This window comes from Fulmarus glacialis, unplaced genomic scaffold (genome assembly GCF_000690835.1).
Source record: "Fulmarus glacialis isolate BGI_N327 unplaced genomic scaffold, ASM69083v1 scaffold72, whole genome shotgun sequence".
NCBI classification, from domain to species: Eukaryota; Metazoa; Chordata; class Aves; order Procellariiformes; family Procellariidae; genus Fulmarus; species Fulmarus glacialis.
This window is the reverse complement of record NW_009201899.1, coordinates 4,426-18,530: the sequence shown is the minus strand read 5'-3', so window position 1 is coordinate 18,530 and position 14,105 is coordinate 4,426. Positions and strand designations below refer to the sequence as shown.

The 14,105-nt window shown below is 43.0% G+C and overlaps 1 protein-coding gene across 1 annotated transcript; it reads right to left on the bottom strand.

Moving 5' to 3' along the window:
* Positions 1 to 12,979: 12,979 nt before the first annotated feature.
* On the bottom strand, positions 12,980 to 13,228 carry POLR2G (polymerase (RNA) II (DNA directed) polypeptide G). Its single transcript, XM_009574091.1, has one exon. It carries the CDS (start codon positions 13,226 to 13,228, stop codon positions 12,980 to 12,982), a length of 249 nt encoding a protein of 82 aa, XP_009572386.1.
* Between the last annotated feature and the right edge of the window lie 877 nt (positions 13,229 to 14,105).

Sequence of the window (14,105 nt, the reverse complement as noted above, 5' to 3'; positions counted from 1 at the left end):
TGTCTCAGAGACCTGAGCAGAAATCCGGGAATAAAAATCTGACAGTCATTTACAGTGTTCAGATGGGAGATCACTGAAATTTTGTCATGTTCTGAGCGGAAACGTGCTCAACGCCACCAGTGACCTTTCTGTAGTGGGTTTTGTTTAACTTATCAAGGGGATCTAGTCTTACCCATTTATGACTTGTGGAGCAGCTAGCTGTGTACTTTGTAGCTCCTTGTGGCTGCAGGAGTACTGTCAAACTTGGCAATATCAATTTGTGAGGTGACTCGGGAAGATGAGGGATTTGGGTTTTCTGTACAATTACAAGATGCGGATGGAGGACTGTGAATTCTGCCTCTTACCTGTGTTTGGCCACTTGATAGTTCTGGTTTTGTAGATACCAAAATAGTTAGTATAGGAAACAAGTAGAAAAATACATGTAGTTTTGCAGATTTTAAGCAAGTATTATACTTATTTAGTCCACGGTTACGGTTAAGTATTGCTCAATAAACCAAATACATTTGCAGAAAACCACTGTTGAGTAGAATTAAAATCTCTTTTGCCATTAAATTTGATTCCATTGCTTCTGGAACTAGGGTTTGTTACAGCAGAACAAATAGCAGTGATTTCTCTCTTGTTGACCAGTAGCCACAATTCTTCCTTTTTGAAAATTGACCTTGGCCTTGGCTGACCAAGAAGAGGTTTTTTGTTTGGTTTTTTTTTTAAAGCCTGTATTTTCAGCCAGACTTTGGAAATAGGTAGGAAACTGCAGTAGGGCTTTCCGGGGCTGTATCTGCATGCACATACCACTGCTGTAAGAAGTAGGTAGGTGTGATATCCCCTCGCTACCCATGTTTCTTGGAATTGACGTGGGTGTGGAACAGCATGTCCCTGCGCAGATCTTCGGTATACACACTTTGCGAGTGGGTACTTCTAACAGATGCACACAGCTTTCAAGTTCAAGGCTTGAATGTTCCTGTGTGGCTGCAGCTGGTGGAAGGGCTGGGCTGTTAAATTCCCGTTTCGCAAATTCTCTGAGAAATGGGTCAGTGCGTTGCTGTAGGCCCACTCTTCTGCACAAAGCACGATGGTCAGTTTTAAATGTGTGCTAGATAGGATGTCTACCAGGCCCTGCTCCTAGCCGGGTCTTGTGATGGAGAGAGGAGCAAGCCACGTGTGTCGGGATGTGCAACAGGACATCACCAGGGCAAGGCCTCTTATTTCTCTCCTTTGGTGCTGCCAGTGAGCTACCACGGCTCACGGGGGGATGGCAGGCACCAGATAAGCACCAATGTAACGTCTTGTGTGAATTGCATAGCACCTACAGGCCTGGTTCAGGAGCCCTGGGGTGGGTGTCCTGTGTTTCAAGGAGTGCTTAGCAATCCCAGCAGGATCTCTCTGTGAAGGAGTACTTAATGGAGCAACTGCCAAATAAGCCACTCTGCATGTACGTGCTCGGTGGGGGTCCACAGAGGAGGCCGGCTGGCATGGAGCTCCCCTCCTGCTCAGGCATGCCCCCCGCCGCCTCCACGGGCAAACCGGGGGCTGGCCGGGCCTCCGCTGTGCTCCTCCTCCTCCTCCTTCAGTTGTGTGATCCTGCGCTACTGATGGAAGGAATGGACATGACAAAAGGAGGAGCGCGCACTTTCATCTTGTATTTTCAAGAAATTACACCTTGGAAGAGCCCTGATGAGGACTGTTTCCCCTGGTTGCCTAACTTAACCGACGTGGAAGCAGTGTGAATCCGTGTTCCCTTCACCATGACCATAGCAATACCACCCAGGTGTTCGGATGTTTCCGTGCCAGCTAGAAAATCTACATCTAAAAAGCACTTTTATTTCTTAATTTGCTGCCCACCTCACCTGTTTCTTAGTTGCGTTAACGTGATTTGGTTCATGCTGTTAGTGACACACTAATGGATGCTTGAGGTGAACATAAGCTTCAGTTTCTCCAATTGGTGGTGTATTGTCCCTGGTTTCAAAGAGCAAATTGTTGTCTCATGTTTTTGGATGTTTGGTTTGTACAACTGTCAGGACTCTCACAACACAAATGTTGTGACTGACGTGTTTTTATGTTGTGGCGACTTTCATAATTTATTTCTTTACAAATCTAAAAAATCCAGCCGGTAACGCTTGAATAACAGAAAGCCAAAACCACAACAGATGTCACTGTTTTACCAAGTGAACTCTGTTAGGGTGATGTTTGGAGTACTAGGAAGGGCATAGACATTTCGTTGTGGGTAAAAGGAATCCTCTATAATTTGAATATGCTTATTCAAAAGGTTACTTGTGGCAATGATATTCAGTTTTGTGAAGTAATTACTAAAATTGGGCAATGTTGCTTTTTTGTGGAATGGAATATGCATCAGATGGTAACAACCTGTGAGTCATGACTGGTTTTTAGTTGTTGGTTTTTTTTTTTTCCTTCAGTCCTGCAAGCACTTGTCAAAATGGTTAATTCTGAGCATGAGTAGTCTCATCGAGTTTAGTGAGAGCACTCACATGACTTACGATGAAAAAGTATACAAGTGCTTGCAGGATTTAACCAGAACTTTTTAGCAAGGTGGTACATTGGATTTATTCTTAAAACTGCTTTCCACTGGTGAATTTCAATGTAGGTGGTGGAAACTGAAATATGTAGCCCCTTGGGTGAGAGGGAGAAACAAGTGAGCCTTCTAGAATTTGGGGGTCTGAAGACTTACTCATTTCACATAGTACTTTCACATGCACATACAGAGGATTTTTTGTGTGTGTTTGATAATACTGTAGATCTCTGCAGATTCCTCACTGAAACAGAATTATAACCCCATCCATTAAATACCAAATGAATAATGTTTTTATGTCAGGAATCTTCTTTGCATTTGGAAGGAATGCTTCTGTATATGTTGTATGCATTTTGAAATATTGAATTGTTTGGGGTTGCTTTTAAGCACTTAAGAGCATTGGGTTTTTTAAACACTAGTCAAGAACTAGTGCATGTTGTATTGCATGTTATACATGCACATGTACAACTTCAGGAGAGTAGTAATAACACTCCTGTTTCAGTGTGTTGCAGTTCTCCTTGTGGTACTTTTATTTTAGGTTACGTATTTCACCTCCTGAAGATTAAATGACTGATGAGATTGAGAATTTTGACGCTTCTTAAATGTTTCAGTGTCAAGTAGCCTGCCGTGTTGAGCGTACAGATTTTATGCTCTACTTGGTCAAGTAACTACATGTAACACTTTCCAACTTGAAAAGATTATAAAAAGGTTTTAAAATAATTTCTGAATTGAACCCTTAACTCCAGAAATATGACCACTTAAAGGAAGGGCAGGAATACAAGTGTTGCAGCTTAGTTACTGAATAACTGAACAAATTTGCATCTTATCTCTTACACAAGAAATCCATTATTTTATGGTCATTGCTGCTGAATCTGCATAATACTGGATCACCTGGCAAAACAAAGCCTGGCGCAGAGACACAGCTACCACGCTGCTGACTTATACGACCCTTAAGCTTTTAGTCCAGCTTCATGCTGAGTGCAGAGGAAGGACAGAGTGACAAAAGCCAGGGCTTGGGGAAACTTCTGCTGGGTTGCAGTTGAAATCAGAGTCAGTTCTTTGGTCTGGCTCAGGGAGCAGCCTTGCCGGCAGGTGGGCAGCCAAACCAGGGGTGGCATCTGATGGGGAAGAAAGCACTCTGGAGGATGGTAATGTCTTCAGAATCTGATCTGGCATAGGACATGTCAGAGCAAAATAGCCTTCCCAAATAAAACTTGAAGCATCTCAGCTCGTGGCGTTGAGCCTGTGGAGGCTCAGTAATTTGCATCATGTGGCTATCGTGTTTTAACCAGGTATGAGACGAACTAAGGCTGGGCCGTCTCCTGAAATGCCCTGGGACTGGAGGAACTGTCTTTCCCCACTCCCATTCTTGAGTCACCTTGGACGTGGTTAGATAAATCACAGCTGAAATTGGTGTGAGAATGCACCACACCTGCATAAAAACACCAGTTGGTATTTGGAATGTGGTTTCTGAGGAAACTCAATTCATTTGGGACAGCTATCAAACGGTAAGCTCATTGCGGAAAGCGGCTGGGAGGCAAAACACACCCGTTGTTTCTGGCCACAAGGAACACAAGGGTTTCCACGGCCGCGTGCTCCAAGGACGCGGCAAGTTCCTTCTTGCTGAAGGCAGCGTGTTGGGCCGGTGTAGGCAGCTGCGTGCTGCTGTGCTTGCTAACTCTGTCCTGGGCAAAGGTGGTGGTGGGGAGCGTGTCCAAAGGCTGCTCTGCTTCCTATTCCTCGCTCCTGATCCTTCGCCATGGTGAGCAGCCTAAAATCCCCTGTGTATTTTGACTCCTGCTGCTGCTGTTAGCGTTTGCCCTGTCAGAGGCTGCGTTTTTCTTCAGCATTACTGGTAAATGAAGCCTTTTTTGTATTTATGTTAAAGGTTAATTTCTTTAGCACCTTACATACGTAGCATGATAATTTCCAAAATATTTGAAAGTAAACCCTGCTGGAACCAGCATTTATAGCTGTTTTTTCAATATGTGAAGCATTTTAGGTGCTTCCAGATGATAAATACTCATTAAAAAAATGTTTTATTATCCTTTAGAAGAACTCTGATAAATTATGGCAAAAACTGAGGTAAGAGAATGACATCAGGAGTTTAATGCTATCTAGCCATCAAAAGGTAGCGGAATATGCACAAAATAAGGATGAGGAAAAAGTATTTATGTCGCTTATATAATATACCATAAATCCCAAGATCAACACTTTTATCTCAGGCATCCAGATGTGCCTGTCTAGTTCCCCAAGGCAGAGCGAGGAAAAACAGTTCCAGAATATGAAAGCTTTATCATGGTAGTCTATTGTGAATTTAGCAGGCAGGAAGATTGATGATGCCATACCTCATACAACTTAATACCTCATTGTCGACAGTGCATATCTTATTTATAAATGAAATTGCTGTTCCATCCTGCTCAAGCCTGTACAGTTGGGCTGAGGTACAAGGAAAACTGGAGCAAACTGTGATGGTGAAATCCTGATTTGCTCAAGTTAATGACTGAACTCTTTAAGGGCCCTAAGACTTGATAATTTATTTGTATTTAGTTGTTTTCATAGACTGAAGCAGAACATTTTGCAGGTCTCTTTAGTTTCTTTTTATGTAAAATGCAACTTACTAGGTCATGGGATAGGAAAGGATCTACTCTGCTGTGCTGTGACAAGGTAATACTCCTTCCAGCATGGCTTCTGTTAAAAGAGGCACTGTTGACTGTAGTGTGGCATTGCTGTTTGCTACATTTTCAGACACAGGGTGACTGGCAGAGAGGAGGTCAGACCAAGTGGTCACCTGATGCATCGAAGGAGAAAGAAAGAGCAATACTACAGACTTTATAGGTCTTGCTATGGTTGAGAACAAGGCAAAAGGCAATTGTGTAAATCTTAGTGTGAATTTTGGCAGGCGAGAATAGGCATTTAAGGTAGGACATGCTGCTTTGCTAAAATTTTAGGGATTTGGACGGACACCTATATCATAAAACTCTGTCAGTAACTCGTCTGTCAAAATACTGGTTCAATTTGCCATTCTAAGACAACTGAATATTAATAGATTGCTTTTATTACTTATTTTCTATCTTTTAGAGCCCCTCCCTCCCCCCAGAAGTCCGTAAGTTAAGCACATGGTTACATTTTTATTTTTTTGTTTTCAAATTCTAGGTCAGTTCTTTTTTAGGGATACTTTTTGGGAGTCACTTCTTTTGACGATAAGATACTAGAAGCTGAAAATGCAAAAACAGGAACTCGTCCTGTTTTGCATGGAGAAAAATGCTACAGTTCCATTTGCTGCTTCCAGAAAAATAGGCTGACTTTGTTGTTGTTGTTGTTAGAATTTGTCAGCACTTTTTTTGGAAAGGTAAGTAAGAAGGGAGTACAAGGTATTCAGATACTCATTGCATAGAGACCAAAAACAAACAGCAAAGCCACAAACACAGTTTTGATGTTTTAGGTCATTGCATTGAGTTTTAGTGAGTTACAAATGTTTAAAAAAAAAAATGATATCATAAAAAAATAGTGATATCAGAAAACAACCTGTTAATTTCAGGTGACTCAGCTGGAGTGAGTCATTTTAAAGGTGCCTAAAATCCAAAAACTGCTGAGTAATCTCCCTTTGAAAACAAAGAGAAAGAGCAGTGAACACGTGTCTCAAAGTCTACGTTCAAAAATGGAGACACCCAGAATCTCTCCTGACTTCTGAAGATCACAGCTATAGCAATTAAATGTCTGAGGACTTTTTTAAAATGTGCAAATAAGACCGCCTAACTGCAACAATTTTTTTTTTTTTTTTTTTTTTAGTTCTGAATAGCTTCAAGTCTGTAGTTTTCCCTGTGGTTGAATTCTTTGCTGGTAGCGCCCTCTTGTGGCTATTGTTTTCATTAAACGACTTAAAAGGGATTCCAAAAATATATATGTAATTTAGAGATTTCTGTCTTAGAACACATACAGTCTCTTTTGGATAAGCGTTCCTAAATTAAATGTGGTAATACATATTTTAATGGTGCATGAAAGTCAGTCTAGACAAAAGCATCCCAAATGTGCTTCCCAGAAGATCTCTAAGGGGGCACGCGTATTGAACGTTCAGGTTTTTAACCGTTTTTCGCCTTTGTATTTTTGGCAAAAAGCTGTATCTCTGAGGAATGACAGATGAGAGGCTCGGAGGGGAGTGAAGTCCACATCGGCAGCCAGAGTCAGGTGGAGGAGAGACTGGGACAGGCACCTTCGGCAACAGGCTCGATCGCAGATGCTGCTTTTCCTGTGGCACTGCTCTCGGTGATGAGCGAGTTACTCCCCACAACTTTGGTTATTAAAACAAACGAAAAAAGGGTCTGGGAAACCTTTCCCAGTGAAACTGATATGTGTGTTCCCAGTGAAAGCTTTTCACTCTGAATTGCTGTTTTCTGATTCCAGGGATGGGAGAGGAGAACAGGGGGTAACTCTTGACCCGTTCTGTTTTTGAATTACAAAGCTCTTAGCTGGTGTTTTATTTTTCAGTAAGGAGGTAAAACCTTCTGGAAGCTCAGATTATGGTGTGCAGGGGTTTCCTCTGAACTAGGAACATACAGTTTCCGCTTTCAAGAAAAGAGCAGTTATTAATGAAAAGTTGTTTGGTACTACATAGACTCGATACCATTGTGATTACAAACCCAGTGTCATAGCTTCATAAGCATGTCTACATTAACACCAAGAAGTTGGCTGTAGGCTCCTTTTCCTTCCACACTGTAATCCAGCAGACGCTAGATTAATGATCCCAGGTTATTTACCTAGTTGTACTCTCTTGGAGAGAGGCAGGTTTACACTTGAGATAAGGCCTTGAGTGAGAGGAGTCTTCACCCTCAAAATACTTGACTGAAAAGTTTCTATTCTTCGATAGGCTAAAGTCTTTGTGCATGGCGTTTGTCTGGTCACCCACCTTCTCTGATCTTTGGATCCTATGTGTAAAATAAGCACAGTAATAATCCCAGTCCTTTTTTGGGTCTTTGCATCCTATGTGTAAAATAAGCACAGTAATAATTCCAGTCCTTTTTTCAAAAGATTATTAAAATAAATTGTCCTTTGAAAGAATTCCCCAGATATTTTTAAAATCTCAACTAGTCTTTTATAAATACTTTCGTAGCAATTATGTGACTGTTTATTTACAGCTGTTTTCCAGCAAATGTAGTGCCATGCCCAACAGTCCTTGTAGTGAAGCTTGCTTTGTCTGTTCTTTGCTGTTCTGGCTGCAGTCTAGCAGGACAGCTCATCAGTATCTGATTGCAGATTGAGACTGGAAAAAAGCTTTTTAAAAACCAAATTAAAAATTCTCTTAGCCAACTATATTTTCAGGTTCAAGGAGATACTTGCTTTTTAACTTGTTTTTCTTCTTTTTTTACCACTGTACCAATGTAATTCTAACACTTTTTCAGACAGTGGATTCAATAGTACTCACTCTATGCAATTTATTCTTCTGTTACATAGAGTGAAGATGGACTTGCTGCTGGAAATTCAGGAAAAAAGTTCTTGATTTTACTTCTCTGTTTTGCCAAATAAGTCACCAAGTATAGAATAATACTTGTCACCTGGACTTCGCATCCTCATTCACACAAAAATAACTCCATGTTTTGCAGACTCTTTAAGAAACAATGTTAGAAAAGTAACCCATCAAATGAAAAGTCTTTCTTTCTCTGGACTGAGTGTGCACGTGCACATGCATGCATGTGTGTTAATGTCAATAAGCAAGGGATCATGCTAGCTTACCTTTATTCAGACTACCTCCAAAAAACCCTCATTATATTAGCTTTAACATCTGTGAGAAATCAATACTCTCACCTGTATATAAAGTGCAGTCATTTTTTGATAGAATATTGCAGTCTGGCTGGGAAAGTTTTGGCCATATGCCATCTAACTTACAGCAAGTTCACACAGCGGAGCTATTGCACTTCTTTGTAATTGTATAATTCTGCCATATGCTGTCTTAACTAGATTTCTTATTAAAATCCAAATATGCCTGCATAAAGTAAGACCACTTCTTGCCCTTTTGCCAACTTCCTCATCCCTCCTGAAGTTTGAGGATTTCTGTAAATCCATGGTACTTCCAGCATTTCCTTTGTGACTATAAGTACATCCTCCTTTGACCTGTGAAAAGCCATTCATTTTTCATACGCAGGATGTGGGTCAGTCAGTTGGTAAGGATGCTGCAGTGCAGTCAGCTTCTCATGGTAATCAGTCTGCTGTGTTATAGCACAGAACCAATAAAAATGTATAGTCATCGTGTGTTTAGTGTGATGGGTCAGTGAACCTAAGGAAAACCTGGTCTCGACACATATGCCAGTATATAAGAAGAAAGTTTCTCCTTCTCATTCTCCTGGGCTAATCCTTAAGGATACAGCGGAACTAATCTTTTTCATTTTCCCCCAAATAAACTCTATGCAGCCTGTTACTGTATCCTTTACATCCTCAGGTATGATGATGGTCAGCATCCGTAGCAAGCTTACATGTGCAAATCTGGCCAGCAGCGGGGGATTAAGGGTGTGACTATGGAATAAAGCTTATTTTTTCAAAAGATTATTAAAATAAATTTTCCTTTGAAAGAATTCCCTAGAATTTGTAACATTGGTCTCCCTGGGGGATGGAAGAAAGTACCTGCCACTTTTCTCCATAGGCGATGATTTCCAATGCCTTTCAAAGTTCCGAGGTTATTTATTTCTAGGGATATCACAGGCTGCCTCTCTTTTGGGGGAAGTGCTGCTCCCTAAGAAGACGGGCTGGTTGGTTTTAATGTATAGGAAGAACATCTGTAACTCTCAAATGCTATTGACAGCCCATCAGATCTTAAGAGGCCCAGGTTGTTCTGGAGATTTTCTTTTAGCTTTGCTCCTTGAGCAGGTTTGTCACCTCATAGGTGACATTAACTTCTTTACAATGTAGTGCCCCAGACTGGACTGTTCACCCATGTATTTGCTTAGAAGATTGCAAAAGGAAAGGATGGAACAGCTGAAAAAACCAGTTTCAGCGGCATAATCTCAGTGTACTTTCCAGGTGCCATGCCAAACACCACTTCAAATTAAAAATAAAAATCCCTCCGCCTCCTTCAGGAACAGTCCTCTGGTTTCATTTTTCAGGCTTTGCTCAGCTTTTCCCCCCCGAGCTCTGCAGGCGGTGTTCACCAGAGTCGGGCAGCAGAGTCACTGGCATGACTAATCAAAACTGCTACGGCCTCTTACCGGGGAGCAGTAACAAGGCTCCTTTGTGAGTCTAATTATATCCCCTAAGCTGGCACAGCGGCGCGGATTAGCGCAGGAGGAGGACGCTGAGGGCTGCGGGGTCCCATGCTCTGCTCCGCCAGCATTGCTCGCTTTCGCCGGGGACGGCGCCCAGGTGGGTGCCACCCGCACCCCACGCGTGCTACCCTCGCCCACAGCTGGGGCCCCATTGCTTCTCCCCCAGCCCAGTCCCACTCCCTGACGTGGAGGCTTGCCTGCTGGCCGGGAACCATGCCTGGTCCCTGAGGAAGGGGTCTGGGGAGGAGGCGCTGCCCGGCGCGGTGCCTGGGTAGGGACCTAGGGCTGCGCCGGGGAGGGAGAGGCTCCTGCCAGGCTGGCCAGGAGGCAGGGCACCGGCACCCGATCAGCTCCAGCAGCTCTTCACCCCTATGCCCGTCGTTGGGATAAGCAAGTGCTGGGGGTGCCTCTCTCTTGGCTTTTTTGTATTAGCTTGTCCGTGGAGGGCGGGGGGGGGGGAGGCATGCGGGGGGGGGGGAAGCCATGCAGGGTTGTCTTGAATGCCTCTGATTAAAATTTCATAATAGGATTGTTGAAGTGGAGTCGGCAGGTTAAAGAGGGGAGGTGACTTTGAGAAGAGTACTTTGTGGTTTACTTGCCAATTTGCCTCCCGTTTCTTATGCAGACCTGGCTTCAGCATGTTTTGTGTTGCTGAGCAAAACCTCTCATGTCCCAGCGAGGCCGTGCACTGGGGTGTTTTGCAGTTGCTGCTTTCTAAGAGGTCTGCAACTAGTTTTTTCTTGGACAGGTCTCTTCATACTATTGTGTACCGTCAGGACAAATAGAGTAGCAGAATTAGTCTTTTAGTGAAACTTAAAGTGTCAAGGCCTGAGAGTTTTTCAGTCTTGAGCTTTTATTGCTATGAAAAGAAAATTGAATGGAAAAAGTTTCCCAGGCTGTGAGCAGTTTGCCAACATGCACAGAGGTTACACAAGGATGCAAGGGGATTTTTACAGAACAGCACAAGAGGAAACGAGTATGCTGATAAACGCGTGAGACCAAAATTGTTTGTTCCTCCCTGTAAATCTAAAGAAAGGATCGTGGGATTTCTTTTTGGGAAGGAGAGGTATATGAAGTTCTGAGCAAAACTGGGGTGGGGGTGGGGGGGTAAATCTTTTAAATACACTCGTTTTATGCTGTTTTGGGACAGGGGAGGGGTTTAAATGATAGATTTGGCAGAGTGGAATTTTCTTCTCGCTGCCAGTCCAGTTGCTGCTTCCTGCTCTTCAAGAACATATGCTGTGAAGGTGGGGTGCCAGAGCAGCCTGGGCTCAGGATGTGTTTCTGTCTCTATCTGCTTAGTGGTGACCAGACAGAGCAGCCAGCTCCATTAGAGAAATCCTTAATCTAGTGAGGCTAATGGAGCTTCCCTCCAGCGGGAGCTGCTCAGATAGGAACTGCCCGTTTTATTTGTGGGGCAGGATCCCAGAAGAGTTATGGTCAACTTTGCGGGTTACCGTTGGTTTATAATAAAGCATAATAATACACAGCAGAGCATTGGCACATAAAGCACATCACATCTTTCTGCTGACCTCACTGAACTTCAAGTAAAGCTATAAAATATTAGACTTTCATTAATCACTTGGAACACATATGTAGTATTCAGTATATCTCTTTCAGTCATCTTTTATATATGAAAGACATCTTTTCTATTCTTGGAGGCTGTTTAAACTTCCCTGAGGGAGCTCTATACTACCCTAACGCTAGTGTTACCCAATTTTGTTTTCCAGCTCAACAAGACTAAATCCAGTACATATAATGCAAACAGCTGAGTGTTCAGTGTTAGACAGAGCCACATTCACTGCTCTGGGTTTAAAAATAGTGATGTAGTCACAACTTGCATGTGAATATAGTATCGTTACTTACTGTGAGATTGTCCATAGATACCTTGCATCAGGTTTGATGTACCGTACCTTGGTTTATGCAGGAAGAGTGCACGGATCAATTCAATTATTAAACTACTCAGTCACATCAGAGGAGCTGATAGCCCCTGTGGCTTTTTAACACACAAGCTTTAGCAGCAGGAGTAACTATTTATGACTATTAGCTAGAGCTTTTTCCCCCTGTATTTCGTCATCCATTGTAACTGATCTGGCCTTGGAAAATCATTGAGGTAGTTTCTGAAACAAGCACATGTTTCAGCTTGCGGTTTTTTAGTTTTATTTTTGCCAGATTGACTCTCTTGTAAAACTTATTCTTGGTGATAATTAGGGTGACTAAAGATTGAGATCTGAAGGGGTGGTGTGAGGTGGGCTGGAAGAGGAATAGTCTATTGAAGATTTGTGGTGTTACTGCTGTGAAGTGATTCTGTTTTCAATATTGCTCAGAAAATAGCTTTTATTTTGCTGTGAAGTGACTGAACCCAGCTTTCAAGTCTAATGGTGTTAAATTGGGTGCATATCTTGGCACATCAGTTTCTGCAAAATAAGTCTCAAAGCCTGCAAGAACATTATCCACTGAACAAAATGAGCTCTGCTCTGGGAATCCCAGAAATCAGAGTTGTTTGGTCACTTTTAAACTTCCAGCTTTAGGTGGGTTTAAGTGTTTTAAGGCTGCGATACATCTGCTCAAAATAAGGCCTGTACATGTTCTCAGGGTATCCACATCAAGGGAAACAGCATTGTTGCAGTTAATAGGTTAAGTAGGGTTTTATTTTTTTGATAAGCATAAATTTACTGAAGAGTGTGTTTACTCAGTGGCTGGACTGGAGTGGGTTCTTCACCTGGACCAGCGGCTTGGGCTGGCGGCTCTAGGAGCTGCTGCCTGAAGGGCTGAGCCGCAGGGGTGGCAGAGGGGACGGCCACTTGTCCGTGTCCACCGCTGTTTCTCTGGGGCACGGGGTGGGGTGGCTATTCTGGGAGAATCTTTGGTAGAGGTATTGCCAGTTTAATATCCCTGCATTCATTGCATTTCCTTTTCATGAACTCTCAGTTCGTGTCTGCATTTCTGTAAGGGTCCCACGATACGGAGAGGAGTGAAGAAATCAAACCCTCTATTTTTAGGATTCAGACATACCCCTCTGTTTCTGTGTGTGTGATGGAGGGAGGAAGGTTTGGGCAGGGGTGGAGACACGGACAAGTCCATGCATCCTATAGGTACAGTACTGTGTGCAGGGAGGGACCCGTCTTCTCCAGGCATAGCTGCTAGTGCCTTTGCAATAGGAAGAAGAGTATCACTGTCTCTGGATGACCCAGATACTCATTCATAAGAGAGACCGTGCAGTGGAAGCAAGGTCATTCTTATCCGTTCGTGCTTCTGTGGCCATCAGCTGGATCTTAGTCTTGCTTAACCACTGTGTGACAAGGATCAGCACTGTCTTGTAGCAGGGAGGGTTGAAGTTGGGGGAGAGCTCTGTTTCTGATAGAATAAAATGGCAGGAGATGAAGCAGGACGTGGAGCCAGCCCCAGCAGAGGTGCCAGCTTCTTTCACTTGGTTCACGGCAGCCCCCATCTTCACTCTAGGGATGGAGGGTGGTGGCCTTGTCTTTCTCAGGGTAAGGCACAGATTTGCAGCCCCGCAGGCTGGTAGGAGCTCTCGGTGACAACGTTATACCTGCCCATGCAGATCTCCTCTACTTCAGTGAAGAGTCTCTACACACAATGTTGAAGAAATTAGCCCTGGATTAATATAGGCATAGGAGCAGAGGAGCTCATGCTCGAAGAAGTTGCAGGAAAATATCTGCCCTTTGCCAATGGAGAAATTGTAGATGGATGCGTAAGTGTTTCAAATTGTACTGCTTCTTGTTATAATGCTGTTACAGCTGCAGTCATCAGTTGGAGATTAAGAAGGGGACATAACTTGGAATTGAACAATTAGCTTCTTCACCTGAAACTTGAGCTGCCCCTGGGAGGTAAGGAGGGAGAGGTTACCTCAGAAGATGATTGTGCAACTATAAGCATCTTATGCCTTGGGCTTCCAACACGTTAAGGCAGCTGAGATTTCGTGTCCAAATTATGAGCTCTGTAATGTGCCAAAACTCTAATGTCTGTGTTAATCTGAAAATAGTTATTATGACAATAAAAATCCTTTTCTAAAAACAGTGCCATATATCACGGAGTGATTTACAGTTGCATAGCTACCTCCAAATGTCACATTCAGTGGAAGCACTATGAATTTTTACTTATACTTGTATGTATAGTCCAGAAGGGGCTCCTCCAGAAGAGGATTTATTTTCTTCTCTCCGTCCCCCCCCCCCCCCCTTTATTTTTTTACGCAGCAGTTTTTCCTTTCAAATCTCTGTTGTCCTTCTGAGACCATGATGCCTCAAGGGAAAGTTTCTGCATAAAAAGCTTATTCAGTTCTTTATTAGTGTGGAAAATACTGGTGG

Coding starts and splice junctions, on each gene's coding strand:
- POLR2G (XM_009574091.1), bottom strand. CDS start 13,228: ATGGGGGCTGCCGTGAACCAAGTGAAAGAAGCTGGCACCTCTGCTGGG.